We start from the raw sequence: 23,718 nt of genomic DNA on the forward strand, positions 1-23,718 counted from the left end.
TTTACTTTTACTGAGGACTATCTAAAATGTAATTGTAAATGTAAAATTTCCCACAACCAGTATTTTATTTAGCATTTTACAGACATAGTGTATCAAAATAACAGACATGCATTTATCAAAAAAGGTGTTTCTGAACCTGTTTTATTGTTCTAAGTAAAGATTTGTCAAAAATACAGAATCCTTTGTTCCAGGAACAAAAAGACCGAAAGCATGCACCGATTAATAAAACATTTCCATGACATGTTAAAAATCTGTTGAAAAGGAAGTACACAGGCACCGAATAATTATGAACACACAACTTTTGCATTTAAATGAGTTATTTTTTTCTTCCCAAAATAAACACAACAGTTGTAGCTTAAATGTGAAGGGATATAAGGGAATAATCATACTGATAAAACCCAGTAAGTTGTTCTTGTTTGTGGGTGTGGCAACCACCCAACCGTAAAATATTAACTTGTTTGCTGTTAGACCAGGATGGAGGAAGGTAATGGGCAACACTGATATGTGTTTAGTGTACAAAAATAAAAGTGAAAGTACAGGCTGCGATGCAGAGCACAGCCCAGTCACATGGTGTGTCCAATTCTCACCTGACGATGGACCAAAATGAGGAACAAATGAAGTCTGCAGTATGTCACAGCATAAGCCGACTACAGCATATAAAAGAGAGCATAAATGTATTAAACCTACACAAATTATTTCAAAGGTTAATCAGGATAGGATGGCTTAAACATAGATTAACATATATGAGCAGGTATATAAAAAGGACTAAAGAGAAAACCACAGGCTACCCAACAATGTAGAAACACCAGAAAACCTGCCCTAACAAAAACAGTGCACTGGTGCTGACTAAGCGCTGGAACGATGAAAATCAAAGATCAAACCTATGACAATCTGATTTAACGGCCATTTCTGCCCATTTCTGCCCATAAGCATGAGTCCTCGGGGGAGTGGTCAGCAAGTAATGGCTGGAATGAAAACTGCCAGCCTGTTTATGTGAATGTACTCCTCTTTTTTCTGTCTTCTTTAATCACCCTTGGTAAGGAGGTCCTCTATGTAGGCGTCAAGCTCGTCATCTGTGTTTATGTCAATGTCCTAAAAGTGTGAAAAAAAGCAATATTACTTACTGCAAACAATTATATAACAAAGATTCTATTTGATAGACGGCTAAGAGGGAGTGGTCTATTTTTTTGATTATTTTAATAGGTCCTGTTTCTTGGACCCTAAACAAAGTACAGATGAAGCAGTCTTACCTCTTGTACTTTTTGCAGGAGTGCTACAATGTTTGTTCGTAGTTTCTGTAGTTTCTCGTCTGCTTCCTTCAGTTTGACCTCATTGCTGTTGCTCTTCTCTTCCACAGCTTTGGCCCTGGCGTCAGCCCTGCTCTGGTACGAGTTACACAACGACTGGAGACCTGATTCGTACTGCTGGAAATACTCTTTCTAAATAGAGAAGGAAATACAAAGGCACTCAATACTCTGGACAAGAAAACACAAAAGTAAGAACAAGTCAACACATTCCCAGATAGAGTTCTGCATTCTCTAATCATTTTATTGCTTTCAATGTAAACTTTTTTTTTGCTTTCAATGTAATAAAAAAAAAGAAAAGAAAAGTTTATTCTGGCCTAAGGATCAATGTGTTAAACCATCTATTATCTATCTCACCAAAGGAAAGGACACCAACTCCTCAGCCGTCATGCTGTTAACATCGTCCTTTGGGATCCGAAAAGCAGGAGGGAAGAAGTAACGCAGCATTGTCCTGGAAATACAAACTACACAATGAACACACCACAGTACTATAAAAACTATGTGCCATGTCTGTCACAATTAACACAGTGACTGGAAACAACACCAGCTCATTGTAATCAGCTCACCTCAACATGGTGACGAGACTATCGGTCACCTCCCGACTGGTTCCTGGTTGAGTAGTGTCAGGCTCCATGGGTGCAGGGCCCTTCTCGGTCTCCTGTTGGGTGTCAGGTGTCTGAGAGATTGGAGATGGCGGCCGCATCAACCGGACATCATCACTACCCTTGAACACCCTTCACAAAGCACACAAACAGGATATTAATTATCTGGCAAAGTCAACCAAATGTGCCCTGAATATGCACAGCAACACAGGCAATCTCTTACCATCTGTCTTTAGGGGTGGATCTAGGTACATAGTCAAACTTCACTTTCCAGCGAACACTCTTGTTATTCGCCTCCACAGCAATGACTTTGCCTGTGTACCACTCCTTGTTGACACGTACTTCAACCAGCAGACCCTTATCTGTAGAAAACAAATACATAAGTAGAAATTATTCTATTAGAGCATTCGTTTTCCAGTTGAATGTGTAATACATGTTAAGGCCCTGAAACACCAAGCAGACGGCCAAGAACTAGTGGCGACGAAAGCTGACTGTGGAGTCGCCTCATGTAGCCACATGCCACCTTTGTCTGGCCAAAAAAATTGCACTTGAACACACCACAAAGACTACAGTCGACAGCCAACTACCACGTACATTCTGGGCCTGCGTGAGAGGAAATAACTCTTCATGCCAGCAGGCGGCGGTTCTCAAAGTCTTTCAAAAAAGGGAAACCAGATAGAAATGTTGCTATGATACCCACAATTCAACACATTTGCCCGAATCAGCAGCACAGAGCCTATGGTCCCTCTGCCAGGAAGACAGCGAACAACTTGGCCCAAACCTGGACCGACAATCTACTTGGTGTGTCAGGGCCTTTAGTGTAGAGAAGTCTAACATCTCACCTTTCTGAGCATTTTTAATGTCAATCTCTGGTTCCTCCTGTTGGTGCTTCTCAGGTGCCTGCAAAAACAAAATCGTAACTACCACTGCAGTGAGTGAAATATTGTTTACTGAAAAGACAGAAAAATGTTAGGAAATGATTTGCATCCCTGTTAATGAAAGAAGTGAAAGTCCCAGTGTGATCTCAGGCATTAGGTGAGAATGTCATGCTTGATTGTTAAGAGTAGGACAACTTCAGTTTCAAGAGAGAACTGTTAGAAGAGAGAAAGATAATCTGACAATACACCCAGATCAGATGAAAGGTTAATTTGTCATGATTGGTTAAGGTTGTGAGAGCAGATGCAGCCCAGCTTTATTTGAGGGTAGTCAAGAGAGGGACCGAGCTACCTTTGCTTTACCCCCATGCTGTTGCATGGAAATGGGTTTAGGGATAGAGAGTGGTGTCATTGGTGTCTGCCGTATAAGACTAGGAACTCCTTTCTTCTGGGTGATAACTTGCAAGGTCAAGAGCAGAGGGGCTCTGATTGGAGATTTAGTGACCTAATTAAACCACCTACACGTGATCCGTGGTAAAAACGCTCTGCGCTGGCTCTGCCATTATTTTCCTATGGGGAGAGCGGAATGAAATTGCAGCCGACCTCGTGCTGCTGACCTTTTAAGACTCAGTGGCCGGCAGCAATATTGACGTTTACCTGCGCTGCGCTTTGCCTCTGAAGTGCCTGCACTATGCTCTGTGCCCTACCTTGCAGTTTTACCTCTGATCCTGTTACTTTTCTTCACGATATAAGCCTAATTTAGCGTCACCATCTTGTCAGCTATAAATACTGTAGGAAGCTAACTAAGCAGTACTTGCTGCAGTTTAGTTTCTGATAAGAAGAGCTGTAACCTGGGGGTGGTCCTCACTGCGGCAGCAACCCTTTGCTGCATGTCATTCCCCCCCTCTCTCTTCCCTTTCATGTCTAAGCTGTCATGAAAAAAGACTTGTAACCTTCATTCCTGATAAGCTTTTGGATTTACGTTTGTGTTAGACACTTGATCTGTAATGGATAAAGACTTTTATGGTACTGTAAACAAATGCCCAAATTCTCCTAATTTCTGTCTCCTCTCATTCTTTGTCCTTTTCATTTACTCACATTCTAGAAGTGAATCCCTTGTGAGAGACAAGTGGTAATGAAGGAGGAAAAGCAACAAGCAGCAGAAAGGGACAGCAGCACACACCATCCCAGTACTGACACACACGGGCTGATTCACAAGATTACGGTGAACGCTTGAATGGTTTAGGCAGCCAAAGCTGTCAATTTATTCTATACATGTGTAGGTTTTTGTAGTATTGACATATTTATAAGTTGTACATTTAAACATTTGAGATACCATCTCTCTGACGTGATGCCAAGGAAAGTTTACTCTCTCTCGTGAATACTGTAGCGTGTTTACCTCGTCCAACTTGGCACGTTTGGGAGGTGAGGCCTTCTCTATCACTTTCCCACGGTTACCAGCTGCTGCAGCCATCTTGGATTTCTTTATCTGAGGTTCTTCCTCTTCACTGTCTTCCTCACGGTCGTCATCCTCCTCCTCCACCTCTTCTTCTTCTTCCTCTTCCTCACTGGCCTCCTGCTCTACGATTCTCTTCCGTTGTCCAGCAGCTGCTGGTTTGGCTGATGATGCTTTGGCAGGTGACTAGGTAAGTAGACAGAAATCACTGTTACACACTACTCTGCAGACACATTTACTACTTTCTCCAGTAAAACTTTCCATTGGTACCATTGGTGGAGTATCACCTAAACCCTCTAACTTACCCGTGAGCTGCGGCTGGATGGGGGTGTTTTGGCAGTAGCTTTGGGTACAGGCTTTGCTGCAGGTGGAGGAGGCTTTGCTGCACCTCTGGACTTGGATGGTTCGACTTTGGGTGGCGGTGGCGGAGGGGCAGGAGTTCGGGTGGGGCGCAGAGAAGCTGCACGAGATGGAGGGGGGCTTTTTAAGTGAGCTGGGAGCGGTGGGGAGCGGGGCCGTGTTATGGACCTTTCAGAAGACCTAGTTGACTGAAGCGACAACATGTGAAACACACAACAAAAACATATCAGCGAGATCACAAATGAAAAACAAGATCAACACCAACAGCAGTGTTAGGCCGCAATCAGACAGGGGGGCGTTTGCAGGGGCACTGCCTTTCTTGTTGAAGATGCCCCGATCAGACCAGTTGCATCTTTTTGTTATTCTTGCTAGGCAACCTTCGAATCACTCGTCCTCAGCCAACCGTTATTTTGCTGTATAGTTAAATGACATCAGGTGTATTTTTCACTATGATTTTAAGTTTGTCTGTCTGATTGGAGCCTTAGTGAGCTACTGTGTGCTTCATTTGTCATTAAGTCATTACGAACAAACCAGACGTTGGCCATCAAGTACAGGCACTAGTTCATCTATATTGAATGGCTTTCACAACGCAATAAAATGTTGTCAAGCAGGTTACTGGTCATATTAAACTTATTATATAACTTATTTGTAAAAATCTGTAAAATTAGCTGTGATTCAATTTTACTTAACTTTCAGTAAATGGCAGCATATTCTGAGTTGTGTCTTTTTACAAGGAGACATTTTCCACTATTAAAGAAAATACAACAGGAAACTATTTTGGTGTGGGGACATAAAAAAAAGCAGCAAATCAGTTCAAGCTAATTTTCAGCTGCATGTATACACCTGCAATAAAGTTATTGCTCATATATTTCTAGTAGCACAGTAGGTGGAGTTTGTACCTGAGAGGAGCTCTCTGTTGGTTTCATGCTGACATCCAGTGGCAGCTTCTTTAAATCTGCTGCAGATTTTACAGTGTTGGTTTTCTGATGAGAGAAAAAACAATGTATGATGTCCTGATGTACATAGAACAGAGTGACAGAAAGAGAGAGATGAGGTACCTGCAAGGCCTCTAGCTTCTCCTGCTGCTGTTTGATTTTCTCTTCCAGCTCTTTCCGTTTGTCTTCAGCTGTCTGCTTGTCTTTCTTCAGAACACCACATGGCAAATTCTGTTTCTGTTCAGTAGCATCACACCTAAACATAAAATACACACTATGTATAGCATGTAGGAACACTACTACATTGAACGCAAAACAGCAACGTAGTGACAAGCATCACAATTTGGCATGCAGTACATATGTTAAATATATAATTTTACTAATACTTTAGTGTGAATTGCAACTTAAAGACCATAAAACCATATACTATAAAACAACATTTTGTTTGTACCGGTCCTGGGTGCTGTCGGGGTTCATAAGACACACCCAACTGTCTGGGTAGCGTTTGTCCACAGCATCCATCTGAAATGGCAGCGTTCTCCATTTTAAACATTTATCTGAAAAGAAATCCCAGAATCAGCCTCAGTGTACGTTTGTTGAGATAACGTATGCATGTTTTATGTGTGTATGGATCTGTAACTTACCACACTGAATAGTAAGTGGTATCTCCATGCCGCGGCGTCTCTTGTATCTCGGCTCTGATGATGGAGGTGCAGACCAGCTGGCAGACAGATATCCAAACTCATCCCAGAACTTCACGATGCCTTTCTGAGCTGCATAACACACACAGGCACTCAGCATTTCATACAGCAATAAGTTATTTATAAAATGTAAAAATAAGTTAATGTAAAGTGGGCATTGTGAAGTGAACACTTCCCTATTTGTTCTTAACAGCGGCTGTGCAAGTGTGTGCACACTGGAAAGTGATTTGGAGAGCAGTGTAACACAGCCACGAGGAGGCTATGATGGTAGGCTTTCGACCTGTCTTTAAGTGTGGCCATTGTGTACCATTTTTTTTTTTTTTTTTATAAAATTCTGTCACATTGTTCATAATATCTTTACTGACCTGTTTATCAGAGAAGCGTTTTAACTTGAAACTTTTTCTAGCAACAGGAGCAGAGGGATTTGCTCTATCCCTTGATAGTGTCATTTGACAACTGGTCAAATAGTGACAAACCTGGATAATGATTTTTTTATTTTATTTGAACTGTGCAGGTCAGGTGTTGGCGACAAATGGAAATCTGGCAGTTTAGAGAAACTCACCAATGTTAGTGTCCTTCCAGTACTGAGCTAAATGTTCCCCCATGGATTTGAGTAAATGCCGATACTCCTTAGCATCTGCAAAGTCCTGTTTGTTGTGAGTAGGCTCTAGAATTAAATATGGGACATCAACTACTCCAACCACACCACCACAGGCCCTAAAACACAAAAATCACATAACCGTAAAAATATTTCTCTTAATCATTCAAGCATTGTCTCTTTTCAATCACTGTGTGCATATTACTCACATGCCTCCCTCTAGCTGGGGCCCTGTTTTCTCGTACATCTTGATGAGACGAGAACAGTTGTACACAAACATCCCATCCAGGTCCCGCTGTTCAATGTTCACTCCGAATATAAAATTCAACTCCTTGGGCTCCTTTAATGCTCTGAGGAACAAAAAAGTGTTGGGAGACTGAAGGTAAATAGACATAGCCCAGCAAAAACAAAGGGTTGCGTTATCTCTTCAAGATACTATTCTATATTATTTCCATGCAAAAAACAAACACATATTGACAAATTTATATATAATTTACACAGCAATCATTTTGGCCAGCATAAATCCTCCTATTAACTGTAAATAGGAGAAATAATGTTTTACAACGTTGTCTATAGTACTTCTGTTTGGCTTCGAGAATCCTTTTCTTCATATCACAATCCCGTCGAAGCATCATGGCTGAATCTTGAACCTTTCTCAGAATTGCCTAAAGGAAGAGAGGGAGGAGTTTTTAGACAAAAAATGATGTGCCTGTTTTAGATTAAAAGCTTGTTTACATAGACAAAACCATATTTGCATTAGACAAATTAACCAAAATATCCTCTTTAGTTTACCCGTGAATCTTTTGACAGGTCGTCTCCTAATCTGGCCTCCAAAGCCATCTGCTTACTCTCTGCCTCTCGGGCTTTTTCTTCCGCTGAAATAAATAACCAAATTGTTACCCAATGAGCGTGAGGGCATCACAACAGGAAAGCAAAATGTAAATAAAAACAGCTAATTTCACCACTGACTCACCGATCTTAGCAAGGTGATCCGCTTTCTTCACTTCTTGCTCAGCACGAGTTTTGAAACGAGTCGATGTGTATTTATAAACCCTATTAACAAAAAAGAATGCCAAGTCTCGTCACTGGACTACAGTATTTACAGACACTGCATAAGTTAGTTATCATATTACCTTGGTTTATATAAACAGCAGGACAGTCTCTTGGTCCTGACTTTATGTCCCTGGATAAAGATCCTCATGCGTGGGTCGATGTACAAAACTGCAGCGTACGCTCTGAACGACCTCTTCTCTGGCTTCCTGTGAGAGAGGGAAGGGCATCAACATTCACAAAATTTCTGATCAATACAATCAACATAAAATGAAGTTAATTTACAAAATATAATTCCTTTCAGCACGAGTTAGTAATCCCATGGTAAATGGTTTAATAGAGTCACTCACACTCCTTCAACAGGTGTCCCAGACATCAGTATGTCCTGGTGATCTGTCTCTACATCCAGTTCTGGTTCTCTGTTGTCCATCAGCTTCAGATTATAGATGATCACAAGAGTGCCTTTAAACAAAATACAACACAACACAAAAGTAAGCATTGCAATCAATATCAATCTTGTCATTCCTCAAAAAAAACAGGCTTATTAGAAAAACAAAATTATAAAAAAAAAATGTATTGACACAACAGATACCTTTCTCCAGAGAGACACTTTAAATCATCATTCTCAGGAAACTTCGTTTTTAGAGTGATTTATTATATATGTTTTACTTTAAGTGGTGGAAATAAACTGATGGACATCACGAAATTAATCTCTTCACATGGAGACAAATGTCATATACTTACCACTGCTACTTTCTATTTTGTTGAACTGCTCCATCAGCTGCTGTTCATTTTTAAAAGGTGAGTATTTGAAGATCAGCTCCGTCTCTATGGCGTACTTCTCTGGGTCAGAGGTCAACGGTTCCTTAGTCTTTAGATCCCAGGAGGGAAGGGGCACTATCACCTGAAGAGAGAGGATCGAAATGTTTGAAAAGCTTCAAGTAAAACAAATTATTAAAATGGGTAGCCAAATGAGTCTCAACAGCAGCAACCTAATTCATAAATATTCAATATACCAGAGTAAGTACATGCATGAGGAAGAAATCTAGTTTTATATCGTGTGTGGCAGAGAAAATAAATGAACACATGACAATGAACATTAAAACAGTTTTTTTCATTACAATAAAGTCTCACAGATATGATAAAGAAATGACATCATCATATAAATAAAACACACTGATTGCAATTTTCCTTATCTCATTGATCTTGTTTAGAAATAAATTCACCCAATCCACATATTGTGGGTGTAATTATATACAGCAGCATGCAGCTGAGTCAGGGGCCTCTCAGCTGATGTTTACATAGGTTGTGTAGCATTTACACCACTTTCTTGTGTGCATTCACAATACATTGCTGTTAACTATTCAAAAAATCTAAACAGAAAAAGGGAGCTTGATGAAGCACATCTCAAACTGCATTGCTAACTCTTCCATTTGCACTTCAAATCTATCAATTAAGCATAACTATTAATAAAGTTACTTGTACACATCCCTAATAACAATGACAACCTATATTCAACAGCTCTATTCAATTCAATGGTTGACTCTGACCTCATCTAGTCCCTCCTCTTCGTGGAAAGTCCTTGACAGGAAAAGGCAAGTCAGCGTGTTGCCTTTTTTTGTGAACAAGATGAAGTCTTTCCCAATACGCATAGAGCCGCTGTGAAAACAAACACATTTTAATATGTGAAATAATTCAAACAGTTAACTAAATGCACAATGTTATAGTCACACACAAATTAGGAGAAGGTCTTACGATTTCAGCCCGTTTCCATACTGGCCGATCTGAGTGGACTCAGGGGACCGTTTGTTTGACTTTCCAAACTGAATCACATGAGTTGCCTCATCTAGTAAAAAAACAAAATACATATTATCAAAAAAATAAATCACAATGAACCTACTACAAAGCAACCTTTAATTATTTAGCTTTAAGTGATTTAATAAATTAGCACTTACGAGGGTCCATTCCAATACCATCATCCAGAAAACAAAGCGTGTAGCCGCCCCGCAACTCTGGCTTTTTTTCTGTCAGCAAAGCAGGAGGGTGAAAAAGACATGTTAGAAGCAATGAATGAATGTGCATGCTTCAGTGTGTGAAACTGGGGAAGTTATTCTGAGGTGTACCTGTGTAGATATCTATACGTGTGGCATTGGCATCTCTGTAAAAGAAATAAACAAACTGTGAGACTTCCTACTTATTACAAGAAAGATTACAGGCTAATGATAGAATTTTCCAGCCTGCATCATCTGTCAACAATGATATGCTATGTTGCAAATCAGTACCTTGAATTGTCCACAAGCTCTGCCAAGGCTCCAAATAAGAACTCGTGGGTTGTCCTGAAAACAGACCACTCATTTTATTAATTCAATATACTGTACTTGAATGTAAAGAGTGATATAACTTTGAGTTAACAGAGCAAGATGGTCTGAAAAAAGTATAGGAGATACTTGTTACCAGGATTGGATCTCCACATTAATATTCTGCGTTAGATTGTTATTCCATTACACAACCTCACGTCTACTGAGAGATATGCATTAATGCAAACAGAACAGAGGATTGTCATTTAACAATGTATTAATTTATTCACTGTAAAGCACTCATTCTCACATCTCAAAAATACACTATCATATAACATATGTTTGAGTCCTTATTCATATGGTACCTAGAGCCTTTTAGGTAGTACTTAGAACCACTTTCCGCCAATATCTCATTGTGACAAAACGACAACGAAGACTGGTACTGTCTCACTTGAGTATAAGTTACATTTATACTAAGTATTCAATACTCTTCTCCAGAAGCATTTAACAATTATTTATTTCTCATACCTGGTTGATCCTTTACTCCATCAAGTGTCAAATTTATTGAGAAATGCCCACCATAAGTTCACCAGCTATTTTCAACTTCCATTAACAACAAGAACCAACTGTTTTAGTTCTTGTGGTTAAACCCTTCTTGGATCTGTGCATAATCCCTGAGCAATGGCTTCGGTAATGAGCCCGGGAAGTGATATTATCGGTGTTTCTAAATGTGTTGACTGGTGCACCAAAACATTTCAAGCATGGTCTGGGTTTTTCAGTCAGGCTATATGACAAGAATTAGTTTAGGTCTATTTGTTGTACCAATGACGAGATAAGGAACATTTCTCCCATCTTTACTTTTGCTATACACAAAAATGCAACTGCCTTTTAAATCCATGCCTTTTTAAATCCCTGACAAGGAATGTTGTGAACCACATCATCCATAAGTTGGTCTGAAGTGAGTTTCTTCAGACCAACCATGACTGCTGTTCAATGAATTTAGTTTTTCAAATTGGCACTATTAAATGATTCTATCACTAGGGCTGGCACCTTTTGGTCCCTTGTTCGACTGGCTATTCAAATTCTCATTGGTTGGACCATCTCTGGTGCTACATTCATAATAAGGCCCTGTTTCCACTAAAGTGTTTTTTCCCAGTTGGAAACACCAGGCACACTACTGAAAAGGCCCAGCTGGGAGGGCCTAAAATTTCCACAGAAGTAAAAATGTCGACATAAGGAAGAGTACTTGCTCTGGCCCTTGCTTAGGATTAAGGTAAGGCTGATGCACAAAAAGCGAGAGATGTGGCCACCAGTATTCATTTCTCCTCCATTGTTGATGTTGTTCAGCACTTGTACAGGAGAATGTGATGGTTAGTCTTCGTGTTTTTTGTCCAGCCTCTCCTCCACTGTGATTCGATGGCTCAGAAAAAGTGACAGTGACATCCACAGCTTTTTACCCAAAGTGGAATTTTTTTCAACTCTGGGCGATCAGAAAAAACACCAAAGTGCAGCGCTTAGTGCAGAAAAGACACTTAGTGCCTCGTCACACGGCTAGTGTTTGTAGCATAGTGTAAATACATGGCTCTCCGATTGCAAAGAATTCAAAATATTGGGTGGAGGACACACAACCCTACCAGGTAGAGTGCACACAAACTTGAATGCACTCTGACAGATATTTGAGGCTTTTGATGACAGCAGCTCTGGAAATGAAGATGTACCTACTGATGATCAGGAATTAGTTTTTGTGCCATTTATTAATCTGATCATAAAGCAGAACCTACACATGAGAATGACAAAGTTAGCTCAGGCGGTCAAGATACCGTCCAAGTAGCAGTCCCAAGAGAAGTCAGGACTGAGAGAATCTAATAGATAGAGTTAAATCAACTTTGCTGCTTTAAACATGCAAGTAGTTTTCCTGACCAAATGTCCAACTTGGGAAACAAGATGATGTCACAAGCAATCCACTCTCCTGAAAAAGCTTGGCCTTTGGCTGATGTGGCCACAGCTGGAAAAAAGGAAAGAAGTGCTACGACTTCGAAACGCTGGTAGGTGTCAAGTAGGCAACATGTAGGCAATGTGCAAGACAGTACATAATAAAAGAAGAAATATAACAGGCTATGCTGAAATACATGAATTAAAAAAATTCTGACATCTAGAAATGTATGTAAAAAAATATGTTACGTGTTTACAAGTAACATGATTTTAATATATGTGCCGGGTTGCAAATGCATGCAGACTTTAGAAGCCTATTTTGAAGGCAGGCAAAGTCGGATTGAGTGCAAACTGACATGATGAAATGGGAGTATATTCTCCTCTTCTTTAAACAGATGATCAGCTTTAACAGGATTTAACCTGCTCATTGATCTGTTGTAACTTTTTCAGCCATCTGTGGGCCTTGAAAAAATATTCACATAGATAAACTGGTATATGTTGTATCTATGTCTAGTTGGTGGTCTTTAATATTCACTGTCATGTTTAGTACCAAGTTCATAAGCACATAGGCTATTAATTACCAGCATGCCAGTACTTACGAATTTGTATGCAGGTACTCAAAGGTAAGCTGAGCTCTGCTCAGGTTGCTGTAGCTGGAGTAGGCCATGGTCACGCACTATTATTTTCTGTTTCCTTCCTGGTCTCCTGTTTATCTTCTTTCTTTCTTTCCAATCGAGCTCTATTCCAGAGTTTTCATCCTGAAGAGGAAAGAAAACTATGATAGGTCTTGTGTATATTTACCTAACGTTAACGTTACAAGGTGCCTTACTCCAATAATTGACACCATGCACATTATCTGACAGCAGTTGATGTGACACTTCACAACAAGTTAACACCCACACCTTTATTAAAACCTGCCCCATGTGAGGGGTACCACGTGGGAGGCCTAACGTTACTTGGGAATAACAAGATTTTATGGCAAAGAGCAAAGACCGCGTTTGGGCAGTGTTAGCTATGAAGACATTCACGTTTATGTAACCTATCCATGCAGAAGTCAGTTATTGGTCTAGCTAGCTAGCTAGCTAGCTAGGTTTCTGTGAAGTAAGGCCAAATAAAGTTTAGTGAAGAGAAAATGATATAAACGTTTCAAACGTTATGTAGCAACTGTTGCTAACGCTTAATGTTAAGCTAACATATCTAGCTAGGTAAGTTAACGTTAGCTAGCGGATAACCCTAGCTAGCTAGCTAGCTTCACACTGTGGAAACATGTAGCCCTAACGAGTACTTTTCACCGACTTCGCAGACCGTTTCATATGACGGCGACTTTGTAGTGGCTTCGCGCTAGTGTAATACTCCGTCCATGGAAGAATACATACTTTGTAACGTTAGGTTTCCTTTTCCCTAACATAAAACAATCCGCCAGGCCGCGAAGAATCCAACCACTTCGACGTACTTGGTTCCCTTCCTGTGGTCTGAAGAAATCCCGCCTATATTTTTTCTATACTCAACCAATAGGAAAGCATTCTGTAAAGATTCCTAACGATGATTGGAGAAGAAATCCTGCTACGTAGCGAGGTCCGGTACATCAGTCAGTCGGCTATACAATGAATTGTATTATGCAATTTCATGTATAAATTGAAAACACTGACTTACAGGAGACAATTTGTTTATTGTGAAAAATGTGTTTATTGTGTTCGTCAACTGATGATAACTGACAATATAGACAATGCTGGCACTGGGACCTCTCTATTGTTAATTTCTACACAATAATGTAATTGTATACTATTGACAATGGTGAACCAGGCATAATGTATACTAAACTAAACCATTGACACCAATGCCTTCAAACAAACAAAAATTCCAAATCCCAATAATCAATTATTTGGAAATGCTAAACTGTAAAGTATTATGGTATATTTGAATTGTTCTGGTCTAAAGAAAAAGTAAAGCCAAGAATTAATACATTTGTTCGCGTCTTCCATTGCTGGTCCTGGGCTCCAAGGAAAATCGATTAGATAAGATAAACAAAAACCTTTATGATCCGGTAATGTAGTCAAGTTTGTAAGGTTTTTAAGTTTGTTGTCATTTAGATGTGTAACTTCAAAAAGAATGTGTGTGTGCATTAAGTCAAACCTAAAGGGTTATATTAACAGCATTCCTTGACTTGGCAGAACCAAAAATGAAACAGGTGTTGGATACTTGTAAAATAAAAATAAAAAATTCACTTGATGAAAGTTCCTTAACTTCAGTCAGATTCGCAATAACAGCCAAATTCACAATGGAAACCTAGCATTTATATTTTTCCCTATTAATGTTTCATTCTTGCTAAAACTAGGAAACTACACACACTTTATTGTGTTTAGTGTCCTGTTAACTCGTTATTAAACAACTATTACAAATGGCTTTTATCATAGCAGCAGATGTTACATCCCTTTTCTTTTTCTCATTTCAACAATATCTGTTGCTGAGAGATTAAATTAGGAGAAGGAGATATTTGGGTATTTCTTCAACATTCCCTTTTTAAAGTTTCTACTACTCTGCAAGGAATATAACCATAGACTGTAAAACAATACTAAATACTGGACGTAGCTTCCGGGTCTAAGTAAGTGTAGCCAATGCGGAAGTGCCTTAAAACACTGCCAAAAGACACTGGCTTAGCTGTGCCATCCTCCCCTGTTCCATCCTCTTGGCCAAATATGGTCACGTCCAGTTTCAAAAGACCAAGATGGCAACAAGCCCAACTCCAGGCTAAAACCAAGGGTTACAATAATAAGAGGTTGCCTCTTACTATTATAACCTCTTTGCTAAAACGGTACTCCACAAACCAATGGGGGACGTAACTGCTGCTACATCCAGTATTTTTTTTTTTTATATTATATATTTTTTAGTCTATAGATATAACACAATGAAGGCGGATGCAAGAATACTTGTGGAACTGTAGATCTGGCATCTGGATTCAATGAGCTTTCAGTGTCAGATATGTACATTTGAGTTTAAAATAGACAAACTTGCCTAGAATACCCAAAGAACTTTAGTCCAGTAACATTTAGAAAGAAAAAACATCTGCTGATAGGAATACATTATTACAAAAACTACTTTCCCAATTTAAAAAAATATTAGATTTAGGTTTTTGACTGGCAAAACACTTAATTAGATCTCACTCTGGTGAATGCAACACGTTACTGTCCATTTTCCATTGAGAGGTCACTCTGGGAAATGTGGGAAATGAAGTAAACATGGCACACACTGCATATAAGAGACTGTACAGTGAACGTATTACCAGTGATCAGTGTAGGCATTACCAGCTAAAAAGTTGTTCCCATTACAAATATACTTTTCTCTATCACAACCCTGTTACTCACTTGGATATCATATAATACCTCAGTCCCCTATAACAGGTATGCTCCACTGGTTAAATATTGTACTTTCATAAAGTTGGGAAACTTGTAAGAGACGGATACAAAAATTTCAGAATTGATGCAGCAGAAGATTAAATATCTTCACTTCGCTGGATGCTACATACTATCTTGTCTCCAATCCCAAGCGACGATAACTACCAGGGTTCATTTCTTTAACAAGCTGTCTCCAGAGCTATTGAAGACGTTATACAACAGTTTTTATAAACTATTCAGAACTCCCCATGACATGAAAAACGGTTTCTTTTGTCAAATTGGTGGGATACCCCTTTAAAAAGTATCATATCGCACATATCGCTCTTCTCTCTCCAACACCAACTGATTTGTTTAGGATGCAGCAGATGAAAAATGTTCAGGTGTCTATCAAGGGCTCCTGCAAATAAAGTAAAACAGTACAGTTAGGTTAAGACAGTATCTGCACATTTCACAACATGTGTAGACACCAAGCCATCTAGATGCTACATTGTCAGAGATACAATAACAAAGTGGTATGGTAATATAAGATATGACTATTACATTTTGTAGATCCAGTCCATTCCAATGGTAGCGACGTAGGGTTGGATGTGTGAGACTAGCAGCTACACAGAGTAACAAACAAACTCCTAACAGACACACACTGACTTCCAACAGATGTCGCACCGCCACGCTCTGCTCCACCTAAAGAATACAAGTAGAGAATGACTAACAGGTTGACAAGACAGTAGCTGTATTACAACTGAGAAAGTTATGTTGTTCATGTGGGACAAGCTGTACCTGTGTTAACATGACTGTGAGTGTAGGGTCGTTCTTGGAGCGTAGACTGTAGCAGGTTTGTGATGCTGTAGGCAGCTGGTTGCTCGCTTCCACATGGATGGGTGAAATGTTGTTCTCAGATGCAGGGCACTCTGGCGGAAGTCTTCATTAAAAGTACACAGTATATGCATGAACTCAATGAGTTGACAGACATTCTGTTTATGTACCTAAGTACTTGGTAATTTAAATTAAGGAAGCTTAGAAAACCCACTCTTTAGAGTGTGAATTAACTTACAGGCTCATGGGCAGGAGGTGTGTTTGGGCATTAATGGTGAGGCAGGTGTAGGTATCATTTCCAGACAAAACCTCTAGAGTCACATTAACAATCTCATTGCCTGGAGAGTAAAACAAATGATCATGGGTGAGAATTTAAGATTGCACACTACTTAATTTTACAACAAAACCAATGCACTGCAATACCAACCTCCAAGATGTAATTGACTGGCTCTCAAGGCAGTCTGTAAACCAATGTATTTTAGAGAGCCACTGTTTGAGCTGGTAGTCACAATCAGAGGAACCTTGAGACGCAACATGGTGAGAGAAGGAGTCTTTGTAGAGTCAACTGAAATGTTTCTATCCATCATAGGAGAGGGGACTGGCGAGACAAGCGCAGATGTACTTGCATTGGCTTTCACACACAGCTGGAACTTAGATAAGGAGGACAGCAGATGGTTCCAGTCCTTAAAGAAGAAAAGGTGTATGATTTGCACATCAGTATTCAGGACACACTGAAACACAGTAGCAGTAACAGACTGCACAACATTGTGATTTATTTGCATACAAGAACTTGTCCTCTTAAAAGGATTGTGAACATATTTTATTGTAGAACATCAGACAACTTCCATTCTCCAAAATGAATTGAATTAAGTTAGTCCTTACCTTTACTGTGTCAGGGTTAGGCAGAGTGTGAGTGTAGCTGTAAGAGCTGAGGCAGATAAAGGAGATAGCCAAAGTCAGCAGACACAGGAAGAATGTAACCCCTGGAGGATTTTGGGATACATAATCTCTAATGTTGGTCACCGGCTGCCAGAAACCCATCATCCGGCTCCACATACACCTGGGCCAAGCTGTAAACAGAAATCATGACTATCATTCAGATATTTCTTTAGGTGTATGTACCCCTTTTCAGCATAGTGAAATTCTTAACAAGATTAAACAAACTGATATTGCTTTTAGTTGACATATGCCTTATGACTTTGTAGCTAGATATCCAGAAACAAGGCTTTAACGTTGAACCTCTAGAATTATTGACGCGGAAAACCACCTTTACATTGAGGTTTTCAGTACAACCGATAGGGTCCAAATGTACTTTTTTGTCCACTAGCCAAATGGCTAGTGAATGTTGGACTTTTACCAGCCACTCAATAGATTAACGTTACCATTGTTTTTTTTGCTGGTGAGTGAAGCAAATCTAACGTTACCGGCCACTTCCATATTTTACCAGCATTTGGCTGGTAAATGGTGCTAATTTTGCACTCTGACGACGGATAACATAGCTACATTAGCCAGTCTTGACTACAGAGCAACAGCTGGCGTGTAACTTGTCAACCATATCAGCCAGCTCCATTGAAAGCAAACATTGAAGTTTCTGCAAGGTTAGGTTGCTATAATGTAACGTTAATGTTGCTAACTTACTTGCTAACGAATGATCATAGATATATCTATTATGACGAATGATAACTTCATACCTTGAATTTGAGCAGTCTTCTCTGATCACGTCGCCAGTTTTGGTAAATAACCGGGGTTCGACATTTAAGATTTTTAAAGTTCCGTTAAAGCGCAACAACGATAGCATCACGACCGTGTTCTCTTGCTCCTAATACATCCATGATCACGACAGCGATCAGTGATAGACGGATAGATATACGGGGCCATGACAACGACCGTGACGCGGATCACGTGACTGAAAAGCTGGTACCAGACACTTTTTAAAATTATTTTATAAGTTACGTCAATCATTCTTTTTAATATTTCGAATTAACCAAAAAATAATTACTTAAAATTACGTTTGTTGTGTTTTTGCAATATGCTTGGGTTGTGACTCAAATCTCATCACAGGTTAGAAAGTGGCACTTAGATAAAGTGCTACAAGATTATTATTTTAGATTTCTTACATAATTTTAACAGAACCACATGGTACATTTAAGGGAAGCAGATTGGGAAAAAGAAGAAATTATATTTTGCAAAAGGCTACGATCTGCGCACTTTATTTAGAAAATATTTCAAATCATACAATGCATCATATCAGAATTATTCACTCATGATCAAGACATTTGCATTTACAGTGACATAAATTCGTATCAATAATCGTACTTAAGGATTTCTCCAAAGAAAGGTGTAGTCCTATGGAAACGGCTCCGATAACTCAAAAAGCCATCAGTATTAAAACAAGTGGAATTTACATTTTCACATATTAAGCAAACACAACATGAAAATCAGATATAATCTAATGTAGAAGCTTCCACTTTACAACAGCAAGGTTGTGAAGTTGTTGTTTATATTGCCTCACATTCAAAGCTGTCTTTAACTGCAAATAGTGCATTACTGTAAAACTGCTATACTTCCTGAATATTATTGCCACTCTCCTAAGAATCAATAAAATGACTATTTTGTTCATAAAAGTCACGTCACAGTGAATCACGCAAACAAATCATTTCCCTTTGTCAAAACTTCAAACAGCTGGCAGTATTGACATTGATCATGCCACTTGTATATACAGCATAATAACAATTAAGGAGTCCAGATGACTTTTATAGGCTTGAATTCCCAAGTATCAGGGTGGCCCATGTGTATCAGGTCTTTGTAAGGGGAGGTGCTCCACTGGAAGGGTGGCACCTGGTCCCATGTAGGTCCGTTCACTGCCAGCATACCATAGTCACGAAACATCTCATAGGAGGTCAACTGCACAGGAACACAGACAATGCATCAGATTTAGCAAACATCTCTTTAATGTGCTACAGTCAGTTTCATTTGAGGCAAACACAGAACATAATTGGGGAGCATGATGATAAAAGTATGGGCAGAGAGGTGGGTGATAGCAAGAAATTAAATGAGAAAAATCAAAACCTTCATGTCTGTTCCTCCATGTGACCTCTGCCTTAAGGCACCAAACGGATATGTTCCATTAGCTGGGTTCAGGTCTGAACGGGCTGAGATAGCATTCTCTCCATTCGCAGGTGGATTACATCCTTCACACTTTGACAGTGGGTCTTCCTTAAAGTTGTTATACCTGAGGAGAGACACTGCATCTCATAAATAAAATCAAATTTTAGATATTAGCCTATACAATTTTTAAATTGAACGTTAATGTTTGTTTGTACCTCATAAGGCGGACCATTGAGTCCACATCTGTGACAGCTGTCTGGTTTCTCCTAAATATCTGAGCCCGAGGATTCTGGTCCAGAGAGAACCACGGGCCAAACTTCTCAACCAGCTCATTGCAGCCATTGGCATTGAATATGTCCGGGTAGTACCTACAATTTTACATATAACAGAATTAGAACACATGTAATTTATTGTATATGTTAACATAAACCTTTCAAACTGGATACTTACGGTATGTTGTAACTTGCCCAGTACCCTTTCTCCAGCAGTTCCTGAGTTTTATCAGTGTAAACAACTAGTCCCCTGCAGCATTCCAAAAAAATATTTTCAGTGATAAGTTTAGAAGCCATTAACATTAATTTATACTGAAATAATCTTGTGTTTTGATTGAGGATCTGGTGCAAAGACTTACGGAATCTGCTCCAGTACAACAAAGAGCTCCTCTTTAATGTCAGTCTTCCCTGGAGTAAAGTGGTTATAGTCCACAATCATCCACTGGTTGTTATACCTACAAAGCACACACATACACACACAGTCCAAACACAGACCCAACTGAGCATACGACCTGTATCCTACTATTGTTCACTGCTTTTTATTCATTTATTTAATGTATATCCAAGTAATTGATAAAATAACTGATTCCACATTTCACACCAAACACGCCTGGTGACCCCATTACAGCTGTATGACCCAACATACTTCTCATGCAACTCCTGATTATAAATGGCCTTTTTCTGCTTCCTTTACTCATATTGATCCACATAGCAGTCTAAACTCGCACTCATCTTATCTGACAGGGCAAAGAGCAGCAGACAACACAGCCTGGATTTCATTAGGGCAAAGAGGTGATAATGTTGGTTAAAAAGTAACGAGAGCCAGATTTTTTCTGTTGTGTAAAACTCACGTTCCACTGTTGTACTTGCTGAATATCTCGGCCCACTCCTTGCCTGTAGCAGCCAGTCGATTAGCCACAATGTTCCTCAACCACTCCATGACAGTTCCTTTGGGCTGAACAAACTTCCAGAGAGCAGGGTTACTGTTGCCAATGGTAGTTTCCAAGGTAACCTTGAGACACAAGATAGAAACTCTATTTAGCATTTCTCAATTTGTCACCAAAAGTATAAAATATTAACAACGTATTTAAATAGTGCAGTTTATTCTTAACACTCAGCTCTATTATGCCAAGTGCAGGTAGAGTAAGAGTTCTCACCAAGCCACTACTTAGGATATAAAAGTCATCTCCAGAGAAGATCGATCCAGGATAAGAGGAGAACGCCTGAGTTCCTCCAGGAAGAAGATCCTCTCCTGAAGAAAAGAAATCAAACACATAAAAGTTAGACTAATATGTATTCATGTCATAGACAACAACATTACCAGACCAATACTGGGGCTTCAAACTTGAAAACAAATTGTGTTTTTGAAAAGGAGGCTTTAAATAGGAGGCTAGAGCCAGTAGCCATTTAGCTTAGCTTAGCATAAAGACTGGAAACAAGGGAAAACAGCTAGCCTGGTTATGTCCAAAAGTGAAAACTAGCACCTCTGAAGCTCACTAATTAACACATCATATCTCATTGGTTTAATCCTTACAAAAAACGTAAATTGAGATTTTGTGTGCCGGACTATTTCCTGGAATCTTGTTATCACTGTGAGTTTGCCAGGTAACCAGCCGAGTTCCCTAAGAATCTTCACCTTAGAGGTCAAGCTTTGTTGGACAGAGCCAGGCTAGCTGTTTCCCCGTTTTCTTGTCTTTATGCTAAGCTAATTAGCTGCGAACTGTAGCTTCATATTTACTGTACAGAAATGGGAGTGCTATTAATCTTTTCATCTAAAAAAGCAAATATGCACATTTCCCAAAATGTTGAATTATTCATTTAATGTAAATAATGAGGGACTCTAGAGCAGGAGCAATGATGACCAGAAGACACAATTGCAGCAGTAAACTACCTAAAGGAGAAACTCTAAAGGCAAACATATATTTCTTCATGATGCGCAGCATGGACTGGTAGGTGTTCCAGGTATCATGTGAAACCAGCAGCTCCTTATTGTTTGGCAGCAGCTTGATGAGAGCAGAACAGGAGCCAGATCCAAGCGGTCGAGTTTGGTCTGATTTGTCAAGAGCCGATTCCAAGTCCTCCAGATCCCCGCCCATTTGGAAAAGTCTGGTTGAACAAAGTAACAGTTGAAAGTAGGAGACAACAGCAAGAAACAAAGTTTATGACCTCAAAAACTGTGAAGAAACCGGTCTAATAAATACAACAATAAATACAAAATGGATATAACTACTAACAGGAAGCCAAGTGGGTTTAGGGAGAACGAGCCTATTGGAAATGACAGCTCGTCATTGAAGCTGTCCTCCAGACCTTTCAGCTGCAGCAGTGCCAGATGCACCTGAAAAGCAGAAACAGATTGTGAACTCTCTTATTTTTTTTATCCATGCAAGGGATTATTTTCATCCAACAAACGCTCATTACCTGGTACCAGTAGGGTGAACTAGGCTGTTTCTCTATTTGCTCCTGAACCCACTGCAGATTGGTTGTGATGAAAGCCTTAAGGCGCTCGCAGTAACCAGACTCAGAAGAGAAGGGCCCACAGTAATTCATTAGCGTGTTCATCCAGTGCTTATAGATGAGCTAAAACAAACATAGATCAAGTCTTTAGATTCAGTCAAATGTATAGTAAGTGAATAAAACATTCTGACTGCAGAAAACACAAACAGGCCTGTAGAATGAAGCTGACCTGAGATGTGACAGCAGCCTCCACTGCACCGGCAGCATAAGACTGGATACTATCATTGTACTGACTGCTGGTAGTGATCTCCAAGAAAGACCAGCTGAAAAGAGAGCACATGTGAATAAATGAAAAAAAGATGAAACATATTATGCGTGTCCAGGCTAAAAAGAATGCAGGTCTGGGTGCTCAAACTCAAACTATATAATGAATAATTGCCTGCACTGTAGGTGAGACGATAGAGGGCATACTTTGTGTCAACAACTATTCCGGCCATTGAAGGTCTTTGGATCTCAGCTTGGAAATCACTGCTGTTTATGAATTGTTCACCTTCCTCTTTGTTAAACCAGACATGTAGTATCAGTACCAGTATTTCTTCTTCTTGTTTTAAGAGTATACATTTTCAGCTGATCAGTTTTGCTTATTTTTCTCTTTGTCTTTGTATCCTTAGCCTGTCTTTTTTTATTTAACCAATTCGTGCATTCTTATTGGGTTTTACTACTATTCTTAATTTGCACAGAAGTCTACTATGGCTATCTTGACCTCTCTGTCATGTGTGTCAATTCTGACATCTGTTTTTATGCTACGTGTAAATGCACAAATTAAAGATCCAATTAGAATTTGTAGGTGAAACGATTAGTTGATTGTGTAACGAGTCAAACAAAAGAAAAATAAATCGGCAACAATTTTGATAATGAGCTCATTTATCGAGCAAAAATGACATAAAAAACTTTTTCTGGTTAAAGCTTCAAAAGGGTGATTTTTTGACTGCCGTTATCATTGTAAGCTCGTTATGTTTGGGTTGATCGGATAAAACAGGCAACTGAAGAGTTTACGTTGGGCAAAACATCCCGTTATATTATAGAACAGGCAATGTATTTATTAAAAATAATGAAAATAATCTTTGCAGCCCTGACCATACCCATTTAATGTAGCTAGGCTAATAGTTTCGTCTGTCACATTATCCATTAGCTGTAGGCTATATAACAATATATACAGCTGCATTCTATAACAAAAGCCCCAAGCGAAAGAGGCCATCTAACTAGTTAAAAGACTCACCCCGAGGTTTTAATGTCATCAGTGAAGTTCGCCCAAGCCACAAAATCTTCACGATATCCCTCAATGACAGTCAGCTGTCTGGTTTGCTTGTCAATAACAGCGGTTCGTATTTCAGCTCGAACAGACGCACAGATAAAACACAAACTGGATAAAACTGCTAAAACATTTAAAACCTTTGTAAAACTTCCAACAGCAAACGTCTTGTTTTGCCTGGACGCCATGTTTACATGACCAAGTCACATGATAACGCGGGTGACTAGTCACATGACAATCTCAGCGATGGTAATTTC

At 39.5% G+C, this 23,718-nt stretch overlaps 3 protein-coding genes across 3 annotated transcripts; all 3 read right to left on the bottom strand.

Moving 5' to 3' along the window:
- Positions 1 to 124: 124 nt before the first annotated feature.
- Positions 125 to 13,594, bottom strand: morc2 (MORC family CW-type zinc finger 2). The gene is made up of 27 exons (XM_078250617.1): positions 13,487 to 13,594; positions 12,710 to 12,868; positions 10,164 to 10,217; positions 10,005 to 10,039; positions 9,837 to 9,905; positions 9,637 to 9,727; positions 9,432 to 9,540; positions 8,626 to 8,785; positions 8,232 to 8,343; positions 7,965 to 8,090; positions 7,805 to 7,884; positions 7,624 to 7,706; positions 7,411 to 7,496; positions 7,041 to 7,181; positions 6,796 to 6,950; positions 6,177 to 6,305; positions 5,984 to 6,089; positions 5,656 to 5,788; positions 5,497 to 5,580; positions 4,543 to 4,785; positions 4,181 to 4,423; positions 2,749 to 2,806; positions 2,130 to 2,268; positions 1,871 to 2,038; positions 1,662 to 1,755; positions 1,251 to 1,439; positions 125 to 1,092 (listed from the first exon to the last, which is right to left on the bottom strand). Exons 2-27 carry the CDS (start codon positions 12,775 to 12,777, stop codon positions 1,024 to 1,026), a joined length of 3,024 nt encoding a protein of 1,007 aa, XP_078106743.1. The 5' UTR covers positions 12,778 to 12,868; positions 13,487 to 13,594; the 3' UTR covers positions 125 to 1,023.
- A 178-nt stretch (positions 13,595 to 13,772) lies between these two features.
- On the bottom strand, positions 13,773 to 18,206 carry LOC144518170 (transmembrane protein 248). Its single transcript, XM_078250630.1, has 7 exons — positions 18,007 to 18,206; positions 17,198 to 17,385; positions 16,743 to 16,998; positions 16,554 to 16,653; positions 16,280 to 16,421; positions 16,043 to 16,183; positions 13,773 to 15,899 (listed from the first exon to the last, which is right to left on the bottom strand). Exons 2-7 carry the CDS (start codon positions 17,369 to 17,371, stop codon positions 15,879 to 15,881), a joined length of 834 nt encoding a protein of 277 aa, XP_078106756.1. The 5' UTR covers positions 17,372 to 17,385; positions 18,007 to 18,206; the 3' UTR covers positions 13,773 to 15,878.
- A 303-nt stretch (positions 18,207 to 18,509) lies between these two features.
- plbd2 (phospholipase B domain containing 2) lies at positions 18,510 to 23,682 on the bottom strand. Its single transcript, XM_078250632.1, has 12 exons — positions 23,429 to 23,682; positions 22,379 to 22,472; positions 22,114 to 22,272; positions 21,930 to 22,030; positions 21,587 to 21,801; positions 20,853 to 20,947; positions 20,547 to 20,707; positions 20,055 to 20,150; positions 19,874 to 19,945; positions 19,639 to 19,791; positions 19,385 to 19,547; positions 18,510 to 19,219 (listed from the first exon to the last, which is right to left on the bottom strand). The coding sequence occupies exons 1-12, from the start codon at positions 23,647 to 23,649 to the stop codon at positions 19,049 to 19,051; spliced, it is 1,701 nt and encodes a 566-aa protein (XP_078106758.1). The 5' UTR covers positions 23,650 to 23,682; the 3' UTR covers positions 18,510 to 19,048.
- Between the last annotated feature and the right edge of the window lie 36 nt (positions 23,683 to 23,718).

This window comes from Sander vitreus, chromosome 5 (assembly GCF_031162955.1).
Source record: "Sander vitreus isolate 19-12246 chromosome 5, sanVit1, whole genome shotgun sequence".
In the NCBI taxonomy this organism is placed as follows: domain Eukaryota; kingdom Metazoa; phylum Chordata; class Actinopteri; order Perciformes; family Percidae; genus Sander; species Sander vitreus.